General features: G+C 44.7%; 2 protein-coding genes across 2 annotated transcripts in view; one reads left to right on the forward strand and one right to left on the reverse strand.

Moving 5' to 3' along the window:
* Positions 1 to 907: 907 nt before the first annotated feature.
* PHF5A (PHD finger protein 5A) lies at positions 908 to 9,459 on the reverse strand. Its single transcript, XM_036866098.1, has 4 exons — positions 9,270 to 9,459; positions 8,817 to 8,840; positions 8,150 to 8,316; positions 908 to 1,566 (listed from the first exon to the last, which is right to left on the reverse strand). The coding sequence occupies exons 1-4, from the start codon at positions 9,319 to 9,321 to the stop codon at positions 1,477 to 1,479; spliced, it is 333 nt and encodes a 110-aa protein (XP_036721993.1). The 5' UTR covers positions 9,322 to 9,459; the 3' UTR covers positions 908 to 1,476.
* The window catches only part of ACO2 (aconitase 2), a 53,949-nt gene continuing 39,591 nt past the window's right edge, over positions 9,183 to 23,540 (forward strand). Inside the window, exons 1-2 of the mRNA XM_036866083.1 lie at positions 9,183 to 9,219; positions 9,679 to 9,884. Coding sequence (XP_036721978.1) covers positions 9,198 to 9,219; positions 9,679 to 9,884 — 228 coding nt within the window. The 5' untranslated portion in view covers positions 9,183 to 9,197. The remainder of the gene's footprint in view (positions 9,220 to 9,678; positions 9,885 to 23,540) is intronic.

A 23,540-nucleotide genomic window follows, 5' to 3' on the forward strand; every position in this document is an offset into this window, starting at 1 on the left:
GGTACCCCATGCAAGGCCCAGAACCCTTCCTTTGTGCATCCCCTGTGTTACACTGAGCTATTTCTGGCAAGCTCAATTATTAAATTCCTTAAAGGCAGAGGTTATCTTAATTCTATTTTGGACACTCAATACATTACAAATAACCAAGTTTTATTGATCCAAAATAAAACACTGATAGGAAGTCAGAAAGCTCTCATCTCAACTTGGATCTGCCACTGAGTTGCAGTGTAACATTGGGCCAGGCCCCTGGATTCTGCAGGACTCACAACCTTTTTCAAATTCATGGTGTCAAAGACCTACTTGACTGGAAGTCTCCAATTATGAATGTGGCTCCTCAGGATAACTTGCTTATTGCCTCTAGCAGACAAAAAGTACAGGTAGTTGAGTTAGGGTAAAGGATGCGTCTGAATTTGAATTTACTTAAACAAACCTCCCGTATCCTTTTTTTTTTTTCTGGTGGAGGGGTTGCACTGAGAGGCGTGTGGGATCTTAGTTCCCCGACCAGGGGCTGAACCCATGCCCCCTGCATTGGAAGTGCGTAGTCTTAACCACTGCACCACTGGTGAAATCCCTCCCCTCATATCCTTAATGTGAGTATATATGCTCTTTGTGAAACAAATCAACCAAGTTCAGCTCTAACTCATTCGAGTACATTTTGTCTCATTCCCTTCACCATTACTGGAAGCCATCTCTTCAGTTCAAAATTCAAGTCGGACAGGAAGGGGAAACAGCAAAGTTTCTAAAAATAACTTTGGTTTACCTATCATAAAAGGCATGGGTGGTTTTGAATTCCAGTAGTAATAAGAGAACAAGGTGCTTAATGAATCCCAATACCTTTATTTTGAATCACAAATTACTGGGTGACTAAAATTCCTAGAGTTAAAATTAAATTGGGAAGGGGCTGACTACCAGAAAATAAACACCTACTTTATGAATACAATAGCAACAGAAAGGGTTTCCAATTTTTAGAAGAAAAATTACATGAAGCAGCACCACCTGGTGGGTGTTACAAGATGAAATGCCCACACTGACTGTTCTGAGAGCCCCCACCGCACTGCAGATGTTTCATCAAGGACAGCTGCCATCAGAGCTGCTGCAAGGCCATGCTTCTCACTGCAGCCAGCCTCACAGCCAGCTCCTCAAACAGAAGACTGAAATGATATACCATTCCTGTTTTAGAAGCTTTTGGTGTACAGAACTTCTTGATGTGGATTAACACAGACTTGCTTCTTGAATTTAAGGAATGCCATGAATCAATCTATTAATTTGTCTGTGGTACAGTCTGCCAGAGTGCTCTGCGAAGAATCCTTTTTTTCCATTCCTACCATGGCTGCGTGAGAGGAGAGGAAAGGGTGGAAAGGTGCCAGTGTACTAATAGGCAATTCAGGTGATGCTGTGTGCTCCATTTCCTTTCTGTAGGCATTTCTCTTGGCAGCTGCAGCAGCTTGACGGGGGGAGGAAGAGGCAGCCCACCAATCACCTCTTCTTGAAGCCATATTTTTTGCGTTCATAAAAGAGATCTGTCTTAGAGCTCCCCAAATTGACAATCTTTGGGCAACCATCTCTCTGGAAAACAGAATAGATAAGTTGTTAAAAGTCTCTGAGCTTGAACTGAGAGGGATTTAAGATAAAAATAACTTTTGGATTAATGGTTTAGTCATTCATCTTACCAGTTCAATTGTCCTATTTGATCAATCAAGTATTTACTAAACACCTAGAATGTGCCCAGGGCCTGTCCACCGTTTATCCAGTGGCCTGCACTTATAATGCTGGATTCTTAGCCCACTTCAGTTACTAATATGATATAGTGGAGGTAGAATCTAAAACTCTCTAAGGTGTTCAAAGGATTTTTTCCAAGTGAGAGGTAAGAAATGGTAATAATCATCTACAGATCAAGCTTCCTAGCTCTCTTTCACTATCCCAAGAAAGGAGAAAATACCAAGGGAAAAAAAATCTAAAGACTTGAGGAAATAGTACCTTACATTTTAAACATCATAAGAGAATACTGAGTTTGATGTGTCCGTATTAATTCACTTAACCGGACACATGGTCTTGGGGGAAGAGTGCTCCTGTGCCAGAGACAGCTGTTGACGGCTCATACTCTGATGTGTAGTGACACACTCCCCTGGCCGTTTTGTGAGCTTGAGTGGTTTCAGTGAAGCCCTTGGGAAGCTGTGTTTTGCAGGAATGATGACTCCATCAGTTGATGTGGGATGATGGGAGGAAAATTGGGGAATTGCTACTGGAATAAACCTTCTTAGATCTCATGATTTTATTAAACACCCATGTCAAAGGTAGCTGTTTCCTGTGACACTGGGCTATAGAATGAATGAATGAATCAAGTCCTTAGGCATCTCATTTCTAATTCAGCTGATTTCTCTTTTTGGGGACTGATATCAACACTGTACAAGAATCTCTGAAACCACACAAAGCCAACACTAACATTTCATTATTTTCTAGAAAACACGTACCATGTATTACACTGAGAACTACCATCTGTGGAGTTTGGTGTGCTAAGCAAGCCAGGTTGTGGGCCCAGCCCCACCAATGGCTTGCTAGGTGAACTCAAGTAAGCCACGTAATCTGTACTGAAAGTCCTGGTACAAATGTGGGAAGAGCTGCCTCTCCTGGCCTCAGGTAGCCTGCTATTAAACACAACAGTGCTTTAAGCCCTTTAGGGATGCTTTGAAATTTTATGGTATGATGATAGCCTGTTCAGGCTTACTCTGCCTCACTGACTTGTGTGACTGTGGGCAAACCTCTTCTGTCTGGATTTGTATCCAACTATAAAATAAGATGACTGGATCAGGTCAATGTATATGAACTGTATTTATAGAGCCCTAGAGAGTCCTGAGAGGGGCCAGGTGACAGTAGGACTCATCCCCCAATCTGTGCAGCTGTGTTCTCACTCATATTAAGATGGTAGGGACTTCCCTGGTGGCGCAGTGGTTAAGAATCCACCTGCCAATGCAGGGGGCATGGGTTCAAGCCCTGGTCTGGGAAGATCCCACATGCCTCAGAGCAACTAAGCCCATGCACCACAACTACTGAGCCCGCGCACCTCGAGCCTGTGCTCTGCAACGGGAAGCCACTGCGATGAGAAGCCTGCGCACCGCAACGAAGAGTAGCCCCTGCTTGCCGCAACTAGAGAAAGCCCGCGCTCAGCAGCGAAGACCCAACGTAGCCAAAAAAACAAAAAAAACAAAAAAAAAAGGTTGTAGGCTCTGGAGATAGGTCACCTGAATTTTGAGAAGTTATTAACCTCCTTGTGTCTCTTTTTAGTCACATTAAATTACTACAATGGTAGAACCGACCTTACAGAATTAAGGATCAATATACTTAGAACAATGCCTAGCATATAGCCAGCCCTTAATAAATTATAAGAAATTGCCAAAAATAAATATCAGCAATTTCATGATGGTTCAACCTAACACACAGACACACACATACACACGTGGCTTCTGTGTAAGATACTTTTTGAAGCTGGGACTCTACATGTTAAAAAGTTGAAAAAAAATCGGAAAACCAATGCATTGGATTATTAGCTCTTTGGCTTTTATGGCATTTTCTCTCACTGACTTATAAGTTTCCTGCTTTCTTGCCTAAACTCCTGTTTTTTATTTTCTACACATCTCCCGTGGGCCTCGTGGTTGTTCCCAAATTCCACCAATGCTGTGAAGAGGTGAGGATGTGTGCATTGGAACTGGCTGGCTTTTGTGAATACACCTGTGAATGGAAAGCATGAAAAGGAAGATGGAAGGACTGTTAAGAAACCTCGAAGGGCAGTACAGAGAGTATTTGTGAGTTGAGCTAGGGAGTACATAAAAAACAACCTGCAAATGTCTGCCTGATGGTAGTAGCTCTTTTAGCAATTGTATGCCTGAATACAGATTTCATCCTTTCTCAGTCCTCCCAGAGTATGACAGATTTTCCCATTCTGAGCACAGGGAGCTTTTATTTTAGGCAGCTATGGCTTGAATTGAATGTCCATGTTTAATGGCCACTTCATTTCTAAAATTTCACAAAAAAAGTAGACACTAGACTGCCAAGTGCTTGTTTTCATTATACTAAACATGTCCATTAAAACATCCCCAGGAGAAGCCTAAGACAGGCTCCTGTAGCAACCACCAAGGAGAACTCAATGCCTATGGATCTCCTTTCTGAGGAGGGCTGTATGTCAAGTCTGTTTCTATGTCACAAAAGCAAGCTACAAAAATTATCCTGGACCTGGGCCTGGTGAAAATCCAGGACTTTCAAGTAATACTTAAAAACCAACGATAGGGACTTCCCTGGTGGCACAGTGGCTAAGAATCCACCTACCAATGCAGGGGACACAGGTTCAAGCCTTGGTCCGGGAAGATCCCACATGCCGCGGAGCAACTATGTGGGATCTTCCCAGAGCAGGGCTTGAACCTGTGTCCCCTGCTTTGGCAGGCGGATTCTTAACCACTGCGCCACCAGGGAAGCCCAAAGCTTCACTTTAGATAGGACAAAGTATTTCTTTCAAAAAAAAAAGGGACTTCCCTGGTGACGAAGTGGTTGGGAGTCCGCCTGCCAACGCAGGAGACACTGGTTCAAGCCCTGGTCTGGGGGGATCCTGCATGCTGCAGAGCAGCTAAGCCCGAGAGCCACAATTACTGAAGCCCATGTGCCTAGAGCCCATGCTCCGCAGCAACAGAAGCCACCACAATGAGAGGCCTGCACACCGCAACGAAGAGTAGCAGCCAAAAATAAATAAATAAATAAATTTATTTAAAAAAAAAGCAAAGAAACAAATTTGTCCTCTGGCAGCAATGCCCACAGATATTGTCCCCAAATCCTGAGTATTCTTGAAGCTTTGAAAAACTATGGAGAACACCCAGCTTAGTTTATTGGTCTAATTTCCTTATAAATTACGGAAGTTGCAGGAAGAGAACAATAACAGGGGTTGCTTTGGTTGCAGGAAGATTTCTGCATAGGAAAGTGTTAGGCACTTAATCTACATGATGACCTGTAAGGCTGAGAGGCTGGATCATATCACTGGACTGTTTTGTGTTCCTTGGAAACTATTGCTGAGTAAATGTGAGGTAGATACCATCTCAAATATCCTCAGAACATTCCTGTACACGTGAAGTAGAGGAAGTGGTGACATCTAGAATAATTCTCAGGGGCAGAATGAGGCACAAGGATCCAGAGAGATCAGGTCACATTCCGCATGCAGAGGAATCAGACAGCAATTAACATTTATTAAGCACTCTCTGGTTGCCAAGCATATGCCAGATAAGAACTCTAGCTGCAAAAAAACAAAACAAAACAAAACCTCTAGCTACAACCATGGAAAAGTTCAAGAAAATGTTGTCCTTAATGGACTCTTTAGCTAGTTTTAGCTAGTTTAAGAATTGTTTGTACTTTCTCTTCACTGATATTGTCTCACTGTGGTATACAGGCTATAAATAATTACCAAACACCTACTATATACCAGACACTCTGTAGGGGGAACCCTATGGATGATTTACAGATGTAGCAACAAAAATGTGGACCATACTTACAGTACATGCCAGGGACTGTACCAAGAACTAGGGAAAAGGGGAGACAAATACACAAACCAAGGTCCTTTCTATAAAGGGAGTGTCACCTAGCTGGTGGATCAGATCAAGCAGGGTATGATTTGACGGTCAAAGGTAAATGCAAATCAGAGTTTAGGACAAGAGGATGTTCAAATCACCAACTGAAATTATGTTTCTGGTACTTTATCTATGACCTTTCTCATCTCCCTAAATAACAGAAGAATTAATGATGTTAAGAAAGTTTTATCTGGTCTGATATATCCCACTTATTAGAGGTAGACAGGATCCAAATGCAAAGATTGCTGAGGTGGCTGAACTGTTTCTCCTCAACACGGTCAGATCCCATTAAAAAGACTTATGAAAGGGGACCTCCCTGGTGGCGCAGTGGTTAAGAATCCACCTGCCAATGCAGGGGACACAGGTTCCAGCCCTGGTCCAGGAAGATCCCACATGCCGCGGAGCAACTAAGCCTGTGCGCCACAACCACTGAGCCTGCGCTCTAGAACCCGCGAGCCACAACTACTGAGCCCACGTGCTGCAACTACTGAAGCCCGCGCGCCTAGAGCCCGTGCTCCGCAACAAGAGAAGCCACCGCAATGAGAAGCCCGCGCACTGCAATTAAGAGTAGCCCCTGCTTGCTGCAACTAGAGAAAGCCTGCACACAGCAACGAAGACCCAACAAAACCAAAAATAAATAAATAAATAATAAATTGGGTTAAAGAAAAAAAAAAAAGGACTTATGAAAGGACACTGCTAGGTTTAGTCAGACAGCTTGGACTTGCCACTTATTAGCTGGGTGAGGGGCTGTAAATGGAGATAATAATAATCCCTATTTAACAAAGCTATTGTGAAGAAAAAGAGAGATTGTGATTGGTGTGTGTGTGTGTGTGTGTGTGTGTGTGTGTGTATAAATGCCTACTCTTTGCATAAGGAAATATTAAGAATTATTTATCTTTTGGGAATTCCCTGGTGGTCCAGTGGTTAGGACTGTGTGCTTCCATTGTAGGGGGCCTGGGTTTCATCTCTGGTCTGGGAACTAAGATTCCACAGCCAGGCAACGCAGACCAAAAAAAAAAAAAAAAAATTATTTTTTTATTTTTAAAGATTTTATTTATTTATCTATCTATTTATTTATTTGGTTGCATTGGGTCTTAGTTGCTGCACGCAGGATCTTTGTTGCCATCTGCTGGATCTTCATTGGGGCGTGCAGCATCTTTTAGTTGCAGGCTCTTTTATTTTTTTATTTTTATTTTTTTTTAGAACTTTTTTTTTTTAAAGGAATTCCTTTATTTTTATTATTTATTTATTTATTTATTTATTTATGGCTGTGTTGGGTCTTCGTTTCTGTGCGAGGGCTTTCTCTAGTTGCGGCAAGCGGGGGCCACTCTTCATCGCGGTGCACGGGCCTCTCACTATCGCGGCCTCTCTTGTTGCGGAGCACAAGCTCCAGACGCGCAGGCTCAGTAGTTGTGGCTCACGGGCCCAGTTGCTCCGCAGCACGTGGGATCCTCCCAGACCAGGGCCCGAACCCATGTCCCCTGCATTGGCAGGCAGACTCCCAACCACTGCGCCACCAGGGAAGCCCTGCAGGCTCTTTTAATTGCAGCATGCAAACTCTTAGTTGCAGCATGTGGGATCTAGTGCCCTGAGCAGGGATCAAACCCAGGTCCCCTGCATTAGGAGTGCAGAGTCTTAGCCACTGGACCACCAGGGAAGTCCCAAGAATTATTTATCTTTTGCCTTACGCCTTATCCTAGATTAGGTAACCAGATACCTTATATTAGACTATTGGCAGTGGATCACACTTCCTTTTATTGTGTCATAAGAAGAATAAAAGCTGAATCATGGGTTTCCCACCCCTCTCCCCAAGAAGCCTACTTTTGGTATAGACCTACAGCCCTCTACCCTGGCATCTGGCTCAAGAAGTTGAATAACTACCCACTGCCACCACACAATGTCAAGGGGCAAAAATGTCATAAGAAGAATTGCAATCAATTCTGCAAAATCAAACCAAAAGCATTCTCTAGCCACTTAGAACTGAAATCAACTTGAATTGTCCCAAGTTCAGAAGTCACTACATCCACCCAAATAGTCCTTAATGATAGTTAAGAAAATTACTGAGTGGCTATTACACACCATGCACTGTGCTAGGACTTAAAAATGCAGGATATTGGGAATTCCCTGGTGGCCTAGTGGTTAGGATTCTGGGCTTTCACTGCCGTGGCCTGGGTTCAATCCCTGGTTGGGGAACTAAGATCCCACAAGCTATGGGGGGGGGGGGGTGGCCAAAAAGAAAAAAAAGGATATTATTTCTGAATAAAAATAATGAGAGAAAAAAAAATAATGAGAGAGAGAGAGACATCAAAGGAAGAGAGGGCTTTCCAAATTGCTAGTGTTGACAAACATTTGCTTCTCTTGCATTTTTGTCCTTGATGCAAAATAAGTGCGTTTTGTTGGACTACATCCAGTATGGCTCACAGACCTTGAAGAAATTATAACCTAGATGACTAGATGAACATAGTAATCTACAGACCATAGGAGTGGATGGCAAACTGTTACTAAATAAAAGGAAGGATCAGATGAAAAGCTTAGTATATACTCACATCTTTCTCCTGGATGGTGCACTCCTTACAATAATAGGCATCCGAAACCCCGGGACCTCCACAGATCACACAGCGTCCCTGGTAAGAGCCGTAGTTACATTCATCACATATGCGCACCAGGGTGCAGGGACGCACATAGGAGTCACAGATCACACACTTGCCATCACCTGTGAGGAAAAGAGAATAGAGTTATGCCCACTTGCAAGTACTTCAAATCCTTTGCCCTCCTCCTGCTAATGGGGAAATACACTGGTCTTCTGACGGTGACTTTAGGGCCTGCTTCTTTGGCATCACAAAACTGGGCTTACCTAGTGTCCAGCTCAATCTCCACAACACACAGGAAAAGTCAATCAACTAATGGGTAAAGAGCTTAGAATAGCACCTGGCAGATAAGTCTATATGATTAACTGGCAGAACGCTGTGTGTGTTGGGGACGGGGTCATGCTACTTCTGGTCCACAGCCAGAGATTTTTCTCAAATTAGTGTCTAAAATGTGCAAGTTGGAGTGGGGTGGTGGCCTTTAGTTGCAGCCTGGCATTGTGTTAACATGCTTCCAGTCACATCTACTCAAAGCCCTCTTAGTGGCACCGCTGGAAATGCCCGTTGGCTGGCTCCACAGAAACTGAGTGGGACGGGTGGGCTGTCTGGGGAGGCGTGTTCCACTCACATTTTTCACACAGTCTTCCAATGGCTGCAAGATGAAAGACGGTAAAGAGTACAATTAGGATTAAGGTTTTGACGAAAAGGGGACAAACATCCTCGAGCTTGAGGTGGGGACAGGAGCAGGGACTGCAGTGAGCCCTGAGGGAGTCTTTCCATCCTATCCTCGTAAACTTCAATCCGAACCAAATCCACACCCTCCCGAAGCCCCTCCCAGGTCCTGGGCAAACTGAGAATTTCTCCGGACCCCATCCCGGCAGCCCGCCTCCGGCTCCTAGCACACACGCCCCGCCCTCTTTTCATCAGAGACCACAAACCCACGCGCTCCTACACTACCGACCGTGAGGCGGGAAAAGTGGCGCCCCCGAGGCAAGACCCTAAGGAAGTGATGGGAACCCCGAACTCCTCAGGTTCTAATACCATCCCCACCGAGACAGTCGGGGGCAGGAGGCCGTCTCACCAACACCAGCCTGCTTGCGGCAAAAGATCAAGTCCGGGTGATGTTTAGCCATAGCTCCCTCTATGCCACCGGAAACTTAGGGAACTTCCGGCCGACCTTTAACCTCCATTGTTCCTGCCTCCTGATCGCCGTGATTGGTTCTCTAGGCTTCCATCAGCGTTTACAATCTTTGCACCAAGGCCCGGTCGTTCTCGCGCGATCACATTTCAAAGACAAGTTTCCGTCCTGGGGAGTCAGGTCCTGGCAGGTGCATGAAAGTCATCAAAAAAAAAAAAAAAACTTTAGAGATCTGAATGGAAGATACAAATTGCAAAGTGCAAAGATGAAGCTTGCACTTCGATAAGACATCTTCGTTCCCAGTATTTACTTCCGCAAGTGTTTTTATGCAGCTTTGTCCTCTCCCCTGTAGGTTCCTCACACGGGAGCTCCGCCCAAGGCGCTCACACGACTCGGCGCCTCTGCGGAGGCCCAGCCTTCACGGTGTTGCGTTTCTCTTCAGGCCGCGCCCCCTACCCGAAGGCTTTAAGTACGCCGGGTGCACGTCATTTTCAAGCGACCTCATCTTTGTCAGTGCACAAAATGGCGCCTTACAGCCTACTGGTGACCCGGCTGCAGGTGAGCGCGAACTGAGGGCCCTCTGGGTTCACGGGGGCGGGGTGCCTCCTCCTGTGCTTGCGGCTGTGGGCGAGGCAAGGCGAGGCGGGCCCGACCTCCGGCCGGCTTTTCGTGTACCTGTCCCTGCCGCGGGCCCGGCGCCCGAGGTCAAGGCGTCCCCGGCTCAGTCAGCTCTCCCAGCCTTGTCTCCGCCCCGCTGCAAGCGTGGGTCTCAGAAGCGGCGGCCAGGTGAAGAGTGGAGGCACCTATTTTGAGGGCCGCACTTTCTCCCATGTAGGATTTTTTTCTTTTTCTTTTTCTTTTGCCGTTCCTCAAGGTGAGGACAAGGTGACTGGGGGCCGCGGTGGTTGTGGAGCCCGCTAGGTCCAGAGCCCGAAGGCCTCGCTTCTCACCTCTCAGCAGCAGACCCTTGCTAGCCAGGTGCATCCGTGGTTGCCAAACCTGAAGTTTGGAGGAAAAAAACTATTACCTATTCCATCTTGTGGGGATCCTGCGGAACATATAGCCAGGAGTTCGAGGGGGCCTTCCGTGCCCAGACGTAGTAATTAGTAACGATAACAGTAGTCTCTCACCTTTGCACAAGATTGCAAGACTTAATTCCTCATCATATCATTTGGTTCATATAATCATTTGGTGAGATGACTCTTCTCATTTGATAGATGATGAAACTGCTAGAAAGTAGGTGAAAGTTCCTGCTCTCTCTGAGTGTTACCGAAGTGCTGTGGCCTGAGCATCTGCCCTACTACCCCTCTGTTCTCTGTTCTTGTTCATGTCAGCCTGCCCTCAGAACTTTCTGAGCCCGAGTGTGATCCTGGAGCTGACATTTGTATTTGTGAGAGTACCCAGAATGGAGTATTTTGAGCTCATAGTTGGTTGCTTTTCAATTACTAGATGGGAGGGTAAAAGAGATTCAACAATTTGACCTTGACTGTCCTGTTATGAACCATCTAGAAAATTGACCGACTGCCAGATGTTTTTTCACTCCTAACTTGACAATCCTAGGAAGGTGTTATACTCAGATTCAATGTCAGGCATGTATTTCATTAATAAAAATAAAGTGAGCAAGCATTTATAGATATTTTCTGATAACCTTTTACATTTAACTTTGTGATTCTACTTTGGATCAAGTAGCACAACTCTGATTGCAGAATTGAAAAAGAAGTTTTGTACTGTACTCTCAAAAAGTATTGTGTTACCAGAAGTTTTTTTTTTAAAGTCACATTGCTTAAATTTAAACCATATGGTTTAAAGCGAAATCATCATTTATTTTATGATCTGTAAATTCTGGGCAAAAAAAGGGATTTGCTAATTATCTCTTTAGATCTTTTGATTCTCCAGGTTAACAAAGTGGAAATAGTGTTTCTTTCTGATCCTCCTGACCCATGATGTAGTGAAGTTAGGCAAGATTATTTGATAAGATAAATTATTACAGATTCATTGAGCTTGGACGAGAGGACTGATATCACAAAGGATCTTGGAATGCATGAGTGTTAGACCTGTGTAGGAAGAGATCTGGACTATAGTTCATATTCTACCCAGTGCAAGTGACCTTGAACTTGAGAACTGAATCCCAGTTTCCTCATCTGTCAGTTGGGGATTATGTTCACTGACAAACATTTATTGAGTTTTTGGTGGTCGGCTTCCATTCATATTGTTATGATGATTGTTATAAAGTGATGAGAAAGTAGAATATATTTGTTTATGATTATCATGTTGTCCAACTTCCTCTTTTACAGATAGACAATCCAAGACCTTGAGAACCTGGGTCTCCTTGTTTGTTCATTTAGCTAAGATGAATGAACAGCATTATACCACAGTCTCCTAATAGCCAGGCTGTCTTAACTAACGGCCAGCTACCACTGTGCTCTGAAAACCTTGTAAATTTACCTCTTTTGTGTTTAGCTACATTTGAGAAGTGATGGTATTACTTTAGTTGTCGTGTCTACAGAACCCTGTCTATGCATTCAATTTATTACTACCTTATTCACCACATATTTACTGAGTACCCACTGCTTCCTCTGGATACAGTGAAGCAAAAAAAGCAGACAATTTTTGTTCTCGTGAAACTTCAGTATATTCTAATGTATTCTACTGCAGAGGACCTTGGAGATCTTTCTCAGCTAAAGTATTTTGGGCAGAAGACCAAAGGTCTTGGTTGGATCTTGGCTGGACCAAAGGTGAAGGTAGATGATAGAATGATGGCAATTACTACTACCACTAAGAGTAGCTAACATTTACCTTAGTGTGCCAGTAGTCTCACATGATCCTGTGAGATACGGCAGATTTATTAGCCCTGTCTTATAGATGAAGAAACAGGATTAGAGCAGAAACATAGTGTAATGGCTAAGAGCATGGATTCTGGCATCACACTGTCTTATTTGAATGCTGACTCTAATACTCACTCGCTGTGACTTTGGGCAAGTTACTTCACCTCTCTATGCCTCTTTCTTCACCTGTAAGATACGGATAATAGTATATCTGACTTATCTAATAATCATAGTTGCAAAGTATTTAGAACCCTGCTGGCATCTAGTAAGTGCTATATAATTGTTTGTTAATTAAATTACAGTAGACTTGTCTAGGGCCTTATCACTAGTTGTTAGCAGATGTGATTTGAATCTGCTCCTTTCTGACTCCCAAGGCTGAGGTCCCAGTACCTGCACTATAGTACTGCTTCCCTTTGGCATCAAGACTCAGCCTGTCAACCAGGGTACCATTAATGGTCCATAACCAGAAAACAGTGCTCTTTAAAGTGTTCTGTTGTTTGATAGTACCTGCTACCAGGTAGGAAGATAGAAACAGAGTGAAGAAAATGGAGGTGAAATTTTTGAAAAGCCACATTTACTCTCTGGTTTTTTAAATTAACTTTTGTGTAAATGACCACGGATGGTAAATAAAAGTGGTTAGGCACTTCCAGATACATTTTAGATTTTGGTTTTGCCTTGAGGTACTGGGATGCTGAGTTCTCATCCTGTGACCTTAGGGAAGTCACGTAACCCCTTGCATGTAAATCTGAAACAGCAGTTAACTACAAAGAAGTCTGACACATTTGCAGAAGTTATAAGTTCCTGTATAAAGTGCCATGTTTAAAAAAAAAATCTTGCTTTGAATTGGGAAACAGGTCATCCCTATTCACTGTGGTACCTTCTCAGGTGTCCTATAGTCAGCTGTTGATTTGAACTGAATGAATGAATGATTGAATGGATGAGTAAACAAACTTCCAATCTTAAATTTGGGCAGAGGAAGAGGGGAGCACACCATTGCCTTTTTTAAAAAAATTAATTAATTAATTTATTTTTGGCTGTGTTGGGTCTTCATTGCTGCGTGCAGGCTTTCTCTAGTTGCCGTGAGCGGGGACTGCTCTTCGTTGTGGCGTGCGGGCTTCTCATTGCGGTGGCTTCTCTTGTTGTGGAGCACGGGCTCTAGGCGCGCGGGCTTCAGTAGTTGTGGCACGTGGGCTTAGTAATTGTGGCACACGGGTTCTAGAGCGCAGGCTCAGTAGTTGTGGCGCATGGGCTTCGTTGGTCTGCGGCATGTGGGATCTTCCCGGACCAGGGATCGAACCCGTGTCCCTGCATTGGCAGGCGGATTCTTAACCACTGCGCCACCAGAGACGTCCCACCATTGCCTTTTGAACCAACCGTTCCTAAAATGTTTATTGAAAGCTTGCTATGTGCCTAGCACTGTTCTACACACTGAGAGTGTAATAACGAACAGGAGTAGTGGAGCTTGTATTGTAGTTCTGGGGAGACAGAATAAACAAGTAGACAAGAAAATTGTAGCTATGAAGTGGGACAAGGAAGATAAAACAAGATACTGTGGTAGAGGGAATAGGGGTGAGGGTGTGGCATGGCTTTAACTGGAGTGGTTGGGGAAGGCCTCTCAGAAGAGGTGACATTAAATGATAAGAAGGCGGCCCTTCAGCATTTTGGGAGGGGAGACTTGAAGTAGAAGGAGCAGGATGTGCAAAGCACCTGAGATAGGTCTGAGGGTAAGAAGTAAGGCCAGTGTGGCTGAGGTGATGAGAGGAAGGTCTGAGCAAGAGGTGGGAGCCAGGGTCATGTCGGCTCTGGTAAGGAAATAGGGTTTTACTCCAAGTGTAATGAAAATCCACTGGACGGTTTTAAACTGTGAAGTGACAGGATCTGATTTATGATTGAGAAGAATCATTCAGGCTGCTGCGTGGATGATGGACCACAGAGGGGCGAAAGAGGAGGCAGGGAGACCAATGGGGCCTGTTGGAATCATCCAAGGAGTGGTGCAGGTGTCTGGGACTAGGGTTCTGGTAGTGAAGATATTTTGGAGGCAGGTGGGTTGGATGTGGAGTGTGAGGGACAGGGAACAGTTAAGGATGACTTTTAGGTTTGGGACCTGAGTGACCGAAGGATGGGTGAACTTGAATTCAGTAGTCATGTGTTCGCATAGTAGTTGCAAAACTTAGGAGCCGAAGCTCCTTTATAAATTCAACAAGTATCTGTATTTCACAGGTGAGGAAGCTGGATGGGGTCAAGTGTCTTGCCGCAGGGTCCCTCACTTGAGTATGAGCTTCATGTCTGAAGTGAGCCCTGTTCATCTTGGGCATTATTCTGCTACCTGGTGTCTCCAAGAGGGTCATCTGGGAAGTATTTAGAATGAGGATTGGGGCTTGAGCAGTCTGTCTTCATTGGCTCAGTGTTCTTTGACACACCTTGTTTTCCCAGCAGGTGGTTTGGAAGGCAGTGGTAGGCTCTGGGCTTCTCAGCATAAAGGAGGGGAGGGACTGCAGGGGGGCTGCTTTGTGGGGTGGGGAGGACTTGGATGAAGTTTGTCAAAAAGTACAATCTTCTGGTTATAAGATAGTTAAGTACTAGGGATGTAATGTACAACATGATAAATATAATAAACACTGCTGTATGTTATATATGAAAATTGTTAAGAGAGTAAGTCCTAAGGGTTCTCATCACAAGGAAAAAAATATTTTTCTATTTATTTGATTTTGTATCTATATGAGATGATGGATGTTCACTAAACTTATTGTGGTAATTATTTCATGATGCAGGTGAAATCATTATGCTGTACACTTTAAAACTTACACAGCTATGTCAATTATATCTCAGTAAAACCGGAAGAAAAAAAATTTTTAATAAAAATAAACCAAAAAAAAAAATAGGCAACACATAGAATATCAGGAACTTTGGGAGACTTCCTCTACCACATACTTACCATGTGGCTTCGAGCAAGGTCTCTACCCTCTGTGGCTCTCAGGTTACACATCTGCAAAATGGGACAATTCATAGCTACCCTCCAATTAAGAAGGGTTCTGAAGGCCTAATAATATTTGGAAAGTTCTTTTTTTTTAATATTTATTTTATTTTTTTTTATTTTGGCTGCCCTGGGTCTTAGTTGTGGCACGTGGGATCTTTAGTTGCGGCATGTGGGCTTCTTAGTTGCGGCATTTGGACTTCTTAGTTGCGCATGCATTTGGGATCTAGTTCCCCCACCAGGGATCGAACTCGGGCCCCCTGCATTGGGAGCGTGGAGTCTTACCCACTGGACCACCAGGGAAGTCCCTGGAAAGTTCTTTGAACTCTAATACACTATAAAAATTTGTGAATAGTTTCTAATGTTATTTTAGGAATAGGCCTTTTCTAATACTGAGACAAAGGACAGACTTTTCCCTTGGACTGTTCCAGAATGAACCTGTAGAAGCCCTTCTTTATTTAGGGGATCCTAAAAGGCATGGAGAATGATTTTCTTGGATTCATTCTGCAAAGCTTGGGCCAAAGGAAAGGGCACCAGCTTTGCTGTGTGGCCCTGGGCAAAATAGTTACGTTCCAGAGCCTCAGTGTCCTCACCTGTAAAATGGACACAGTATCTTCTGCCTCTGAGTATTAAATGGGACTGTGTATATAAAGTACTTGGGGGAAATCTGACGCAGGGTATGGGCACTTGGTGAAAATATGGGCACTGTGTCTTCAGTCCTGGAGATGGTCTACAGCCTCCCTTGCCACAGCATTTATCCTCAAGACTGGTTCTTGGGATTTCCCTGGCGGTCCAGTGGTTAAGACTCGGCGCTTTCACTGCTGTGGGCCCAGGTTCGATCCCTGGTCAGGGAACTAAGATCCCGCAGGCCGTGAAGTGCAGCCAAAAAATAAATAAATAGGGCTTCCCTGGTGGCACAGTGGTTAGGAATCCGCCTGCCGGTGCAGGGGACACGGGTTCGAGCCCTGGTTCGGGAGGATCCCACATGCCGTGGAGCAACGGAGCCCGTGCTCCACAGCTGCTGAGCCTGCGCTCTGGAGCCCGTGAGCCACAACTGCTGAGGCCTGGGCGCCTAGAGCCCATGCTCCGCAACAAAGAGTAGCCCCCGCTCTCTAACTGGAGGAAGCCCGCATGCAGCAACGAAGACCCAATGCAGCCAAAAATAAATAAATAAATAAATTTATAAAAAAAAAAATAAATAAAATAAATAAATAAATAAAAATAAATAAAAAATAAAAAAGACCGACTCTGGGGAAATTGCTTGCTCCTCCCGTGCTGTCCATGGATATCGGGTATGTAGTAGTTGTGCAGGAAAATCTTTTGGGTACTGTCCTAAGAGAGCTGGGAGAAGAGGCACAAATGAATCCACTGGCTTCCTGTTTTCTAATTCTCTAAGTTGAAGGGCAGCATTGAGAAGATGCGCTCTAGAATTACATTTGCAGTATCACCATCATTAAATATGAAGCTCCTTGGGGAATTTAGGCCCAGTTAGGAGGATTTCTGCCTTCACCCTGCAGAGGGCAAGGCAGTTTCCGGGTGGGAGCTTCAATCCTGTGTGTGGCCAGTTGTGGGGGTCTGCAGAGAGGCCTCGGGGATTCCTGTAACTGCCACACTTCAGTGCTGCGTAGCTGGGCTCCTTCACCTTCGGCTGGACGTGTGTGTTGTTACTGTTTTGTTGTTGCTGCTCACGGCTTAGCAACTATAATACACTGGGCTGACGCCAGAAAGGGAGGGGGCGTGCTGGGTGGAGCTAAGTTCAGGCCAGACCATCCAGGAACTTGCATGTGTGGTGGCATGTTTAGTCTGCCCCGCGGCACCGTTGGCATTAGAGGTACCGATAATGAGCTGTCAGCCCCGCTGTGCCAGTCACTGAACTAGGTCTTGGACAAACACTGCTTCACTTGACCTTCACAACAACCCTAAGATGTGGGTGTCATTAGCCTGTTTTCACCATGATGAAATAGACCCCCACTGGTTAAACGGCTTGCCCGAGGTCACAACCAGCATGCAGCGGAGCCAGATTTTGAATGCAGGTTTGTTTGACTGCAGAACTCAGGCTTTTTACCACTCAAGCTGTTTCCCCAGAGAGCTCCCCTGGGCATAGAGAGTAGAAACTAGATCTCTGCAGAGTAGGCTGGATAGAGGGGACACAGTTCAGTTGGCTCCGTGCCCTGTTTGCATATGGATCTATTTGAGGCCGTGATTGCCTCCTGCCCCAAACACCAGCAGAGCTTGAGAGGGAGAGGCCAGAGCTGTGGGTCAGCCTCACAGGCTGCCTATTGAGCTTACAGAGGATGCCCTTTGTAAGTATTCAAAGGGCTGCTGCCCCGGGGGGCCAGAGCAGGGTTTGGGATTTGTATGTGGTTCACGGTGTGCCTAGAGTCTCTGCTCCAGACAGCAGCAAAGGAGAATTAGGCAGATGAGTGAATCTATCAACTCATTTCTTAAAGGAACCCCCTACTGCCTTGGAGCCCATTTAGAGGCTGTGTCTTGGAGAGACATGGTCACAACTTGAATTTGACAGCAAGATGAAGAGACTAGTGTTCAAATCATGGTTCTTCCTTCAGTGTCCTAGGCTCTTGAGTATATAGTGGTGATCAGATTAGACAAGTTTTCTGCCTTCATAGAGCTTACATTTTAGTGCAATTATTTACCTTCTTATCTGTTTGAGTCTCCATTTTCTCATTAAAACAGAAGACAAAATGACCTGTAACAATCCCACTTGGCACAGTTGTTGAGAAGATGACATAAGATAACCTTTGTGGGGCTTCCCTGGTGGCGCAGTGGTTGAGAATCTGCCTGCTAATGCAGGGGACACGGGTTCGAGCCCTGGTCTGGGAATATCCCACATGCCGCGGAGCAACTAGGCCCGTGAGGCACAACTACTGAGCCTGCACGTCTGGAGCCTGTGCTCCGCAACAAGAGAGGCCGCGATAGTGAGAGGCCCGCGCACCGCGATGAAGAGTGGCCCCCGCTTGCCGCAACTAGAGAAAGCCCTCGCACAGAAACAAAAGACCCAACACAGCCAAAAATAATAAATAAATAAATTAAAAAAAGAAAAAACCTTTGTGATCTTGCTTGGCACGGTTTTGTTTGTTTCTTTTCATATTATTTCTTACCAGACTCCCTGGTGGGTGCACTTTGGTTGTATTCCCTCCTTCAGAGTTTGTTCTGTGTCAGTAAATGCAGGATCAGGAGAGCCTCCCTAACTCCTTGGGAGCCCTAGAGATTTGTATCCCATCCAGCAAGGGAGGGGCACTATCGAACCGAGAAGCCGGATTCCACCAGAGGCGTTGAACAGTTGGGACTGAGCCCCCATGGAGCACTGAGCCCACCTGGCTGCTGGGCCTGCGGAGGTCGGGAGACACTGTCTGTAGCATAGTGAGAAGGGCAGGGGCTCAGCAGGTTCCCAGCTGTGTGACCTTGGGCAGGCCACTTCCTGTCTCTGAGCCTCTCCATCTTCAGGGCAGTTAGGGAGGCTGAGCTCTGTCCAGCAGGGTTTATAAGAGTGGCTGGCATGGAGCAGTGTGTTAGCTACTGTGATTTACTCCAAAACAGATCTGAGGGCACCTGGCTGCTGGTCACCCTGATGGGAGACTCCCACCCAAGTAGAGGGAGTTTTGTAGCGAGGAAGTACTATAGGAATGCTTGGAATGGAGAAGACACTATTATGGTTTTCGGTGATTTGAAGGGCTGAAGTGTGGAGGAGTGATTAAGCTCATTTGATCTGGTTCCAGAGGACGCGGCTAGGAAGCGTGTCAGCGACTGGGCTGGGTACTTTCACGTAGGTACTCTCCTTTAATCCTCACTACAGCCTGTGAAGGTGTTATTCCCACTCACAGATGAAAAAAGCTGTGTTTAGAGGGCTTAAATAAAAACACACAAGTTTACACAGCTTGTTGCGGGTAGAGCTGGGATTTGAGCCCACATTTCCATTGCTAGAATCTGTGCCTGATTTAATGGAGGTGTGTTTCAGTTCAGAAGCATTTGTTGTTGTTGTAAAGTATTAGAATTGTCTAGTAGTGGAACAGACTTTCTGGAAGAAAATGAGCTTCCTGGATTAATCATGTTGAATCAGGGGCTTGTAGGGCTTAGTGGAAGTATCTGTTCTAGATAAGGGCCTGGTATTTACTCATGAGAATTTCACAAGCCCCGAGACTTGGGCTCCAAGCATGGGGGAAAATTTTCCCATTTTCTAGTTGTTGTGACATCTGTGTGGATGGCCTATGGATGATCTCTGGAATGTCTCTGGGCCCTGGGGCCAGGTTGAACCAAACATTGAGTATGTTTTACTTTGGGACTTAGGAAATAAAAACAAAACCCCAATAAGTTATTTTTTAAAAAATACCCCCAAGTCATCATTCTTCTTTAAATAATACTGATGTGGACTACTCATACTCCAACCACGGTGGTCAGATATTATAAGACTCAGTAATATCTATTTTTAAGGTAAAATTAATTTCTTACTTTTTTTCTTATTTGTAAAGGTACCCTTTGTAGGAAACTTGGAAAATATAGAAGTATAAAGAATACCATAAAAATTACCTATAATTATTTGTAATACCCAGAGATAACCCACCCCCACCCAGAGATAACTACCATTAACACTGTAGTATACTTCCATCTAGTATTTTTAAAATGTTATAATCCAAATTAAAAATATGTTTAATAATACATGTATTTATAATTTATATTTCTTTAAATTTTTTTCTGATTCTAAAAGTTCAAATTAAATACATATTAAAAGTAAAAAATTGTCCATAATTTCACCCTCCAGGGATAGCTACTGTTAACAGTTTGGCATCTATTCCATTTTGATTTTATCTGATTTCTTTAATTCATTTGTATCCAAATCAATACTTAGAATTGCCAGAGTTCACTTGGCGCTTGGAAGGCTCAGTGTTTAGGCTTAGAGCCAGGCTGTCTTTAAATGCTGGTGTATCTGTGAGACCTTGGGTGAGTTACTATGCTTCTCCTGCCCTCGATTTCCTCATCTGTTAAATGGAGCTCATATACAGTAGGGCTGTTCATCCATGTAAAGTGCTTATAACTTGGCACTCAATAGAAAGTATTAAGTATCACTATTACTACTACTACTAGTAATTATTATTATTATCATTGTCTTTGCTTAGAAACCTCAGCCCTACCACCTGTTCAGTTTGGGTTCAGTAGGTATCCTGGTGCCAGGGACTATGGGGAGGTGTAGATTCAGCACAGACTGGTGTTTAGTGCCTCTCTTGGAGTCACTGTTACCACAGGGTACCTGGCATCAGGCCAGGGGGTCTGGTGGAGGCGTCTTAGGGTAAGTACTCCTGGATGGGCTCTGGGGAGTTGTAAAATTGTGTTGTTTTATGTGTTGTCTAAATTTTCGCCATGAAACGTGTCCTACTTCTTTAAATGGGAGGAAAAACCCTAGTAAAGGCTATTTAAAAAACAAAAAACAACCTGCTTTGTAGCATTTTACATAATAATTGCTATTATTTGGGAGCTCATTCACATAATTTCAGACCTCACATAATACTGTGGGTATTTATTCCCTTTTTCCAAGTGAAGAAACTGGGTTCATATATAAAATAGATAACTAATAAGGACCTACTGTATAGCACAGGGAAGTCTACTCAATACTCTCTAATGGCCTATGTGGGAAGAGAATCTAAAAAGAGTGGAGGTATGTATATGTATAACTGAGTCACTTTGCTGTACACCTGAAACTAACACAACATTGTAAATCAACTGTACTCCAAAAAAAAAAAAAAAAAAAAAAAAAAGAAACTGGGTTCAAAGGTGAAACCTGCTTGACACCACACAACTAATAAATGGTAGAGCTGGGCCTTTGAGCTGTATCTAAGTTCTTTTCGCTGTGTAAATAAACCACAGGTCATAATTCAGCCTCCTGAATCAAACCTGCTGGGTTTCTGGCCTGACCTTCCACCATTTCCTGCTTTGTCTTTTACCTCGCACCATTTTGAGTGACTTGTAGCTCCTGCACACTTCACTTGATGATTCTGTATCTTTTTATGTACTATCTGTCCTCTGAGTGCCTTGCAAACCCTTATTTATCCTCCACAGCCCTGGTCAGTGAAGTCTTCCCTGGGCATCCCAAGCAGAGCTAATTGTTCTCTCTCCTGTACTCCTGCCCCTTGTGTGTGTTTCTTTCCTCAAGCAGGTCACAGTGGGTTACATTTACTGCTGATTGTGGCCAGACTAAGGTATATAAGCGTAGGGACTGTCTTATTCTTCTTGGTATCTGTGTCCTATTGCTTGGCACAGAATAGGTGTTCAAGTGTTAAAATACAAATGTGCTTATAGGAAATAGGTTACATGATAAGCCACCCTCAACCTATTCCATTGAATACTTTTACCCCTCTTGAATGCATTATCTACATGGCAGCCACAGTGACTTTTTTTTTTTTAATGCAGATATAATCCTGCTTCAGTGGCTTCCCATTGCTTTTATTTTTTAAAATTTTATTTATTTATTTATTTATTTTTGGCTGCATTGGGTCTTCGTTGCTGCACGCGGGCTTTCTCTAGTTGCGGCGAGCAGGGCTACTCTTCGTTGCGGTGCGCGGGCTTCTCATTGTGGTGGCTTCTCTTGTTGTGGAGCGTGGGCTCTAGGCGCGTGGGCTTCAGTAGTTGTGGCACGTGGGCTCAGTAGTTGTGGCTCACGGGCTCTAGAGCGCAGGCTCAGTAGCTGTGGCGCACGGGCTTAGTTGCTCCGTAGCATGTGGATCATCCCGGACCAGGGATTGAACCCATGTCCCTTGCACTGGCAGACGGATTCTTAACCACTGTGCCACCAGTGAAGTCCTTCCCACTGCTTTTAGAATCAAGTTAAACATTTAACATGTCCTACTGTAAAGTTCATACTTATACGAAAAGATCAAAGCCTGACCAATTGATTGGTAAAGGTACAATGAACCACTTTCATATTCTGACAGTTCATTACTTATATACAGACTGAGAAGAGTAAGCCGAAGTTGCTAGCTCCTTGGGTCCTAGCTGCACACACTGAAAAGGGCGGCACCAAAACAAAAGGAGCTGATGACTGCACTGAAAGTTGTGGCAGCCCTGATGCCACTAAGCGGATTTATATCCTGCAGCTCTAGTCTGAAGAGTCCAGGGCAGAAAGCTCCATACCTCATCAGATCCAGGGAGGTGAGGAGAAACTGTCTCATGACTGCCTCCCAGGGAGATAAGGAGCAAGTGGGAGATGGCCTCACAACTCCTTTAGAGGCCTACCGCCTGGTGTTCTGAGGTATTGTGCCAAGACTCAGATAAACTGTAGTTCAAGGTTGCTATGGTGCTTTTCTCATACACCTGCAAGGTCCGTCACGATACCTGGCTCCATTTTACCTCTTAGCCTTACTTTCTGCTGTTTCCACTGCCCTTTGCTCACTTTGCTCTAGCCAAGCTGGCTTTCTCTTTCTTCTTTCAACTACAGGTGATTCCCTGCCACAGGGCCTTTGCACATGCTGTTCTCTCCACCTGCCAGGTTCCCTGGATTCCTTTTCCTAAACTGCACTTTCTTTGCCTGGCTAACTCCTAGTCAGGTTTCAGTTCTCAGATTAAATATCACTTTCTTGGAAAAGCCCTTCCCCTAGTCTAGATTAGGTTCTCCAGCTTTATACTGTTATAGCGTTATAGCTGCTTAACCTTTCTTTCATAGCACTTCTCATATCGTTGCTGCCATAGTCTCTTGAGTGATTACTTGATATCTGTCTTCTTCACCAGATTGTAAGTTCAGCAATGGGAGGAACTGTGTCCGTCTTGCTTATCTCACTAATTCAGGCACCACAGCACAAAGTCTGGGGCTGGATAAATATTTGTTTAATGAATCAGTACTACTTCAGTTTTTTTTTAAAAAAAGAGTAACTTGGGCTTCCCTGGTGGCGCAGTGGTTGGGCGTCTGCCTGCCAGTGCAGGGGACACGGGTTCGAGCCCTGGTCTGGGAGGATCCCACATGCCGCGGAGCAACTGGGCCCGTGAGCCACGGCTGCTGAGCCTGCGCGTCTGGAGCCTGTGCTCCGCAGCGGGAGAGGCCGCGATGGTGAGAGGCCCGCGCACCGCGATGAGGAGTGGCCCCCGCTTGCCGCAACTGGAGGAAGCCCTCGCACGGAAGCGAAGACCCAACACAGCCCCCCCAAAAAATAAATAAATAAATAAATAATAATTAAAGGTGCTAATAATTAAAAAAAAAAAAAAAAGAGTAACTTTATTTATTTTTAATATTTATTTATTTATTTGGTTGCATGGGGTCTTAGTTGCAGCAGGGAGGCTCCTTAGTTGCGGCTCGCCAGCTTCTTAGTTGTGCCACACAGGCTCCTTAGTTGTGCATGTGAACTCTTAGCTGCAGCATGCCTGTGGGATCTACTTCCCTGACCAGGGATCGAACGCGGGCTGCCTACATTGGGA

This window comes from Balaenoptera musculus, chromosome 10, assembly GCF_009873245.2.
Source record: "Balaenoptera musculus isolate JJ_BM4_2016_0621 chromosome 10, mBalMus1.pri.v3, whole genome shotgun sequence".
NCBI classification, from domain to species: Eukaryota; Metazoa; Chordata; class Mammalia; order Artiodactyla; family Balaenopteridae; genus Balaenoptera; species Balaenoptera musculus.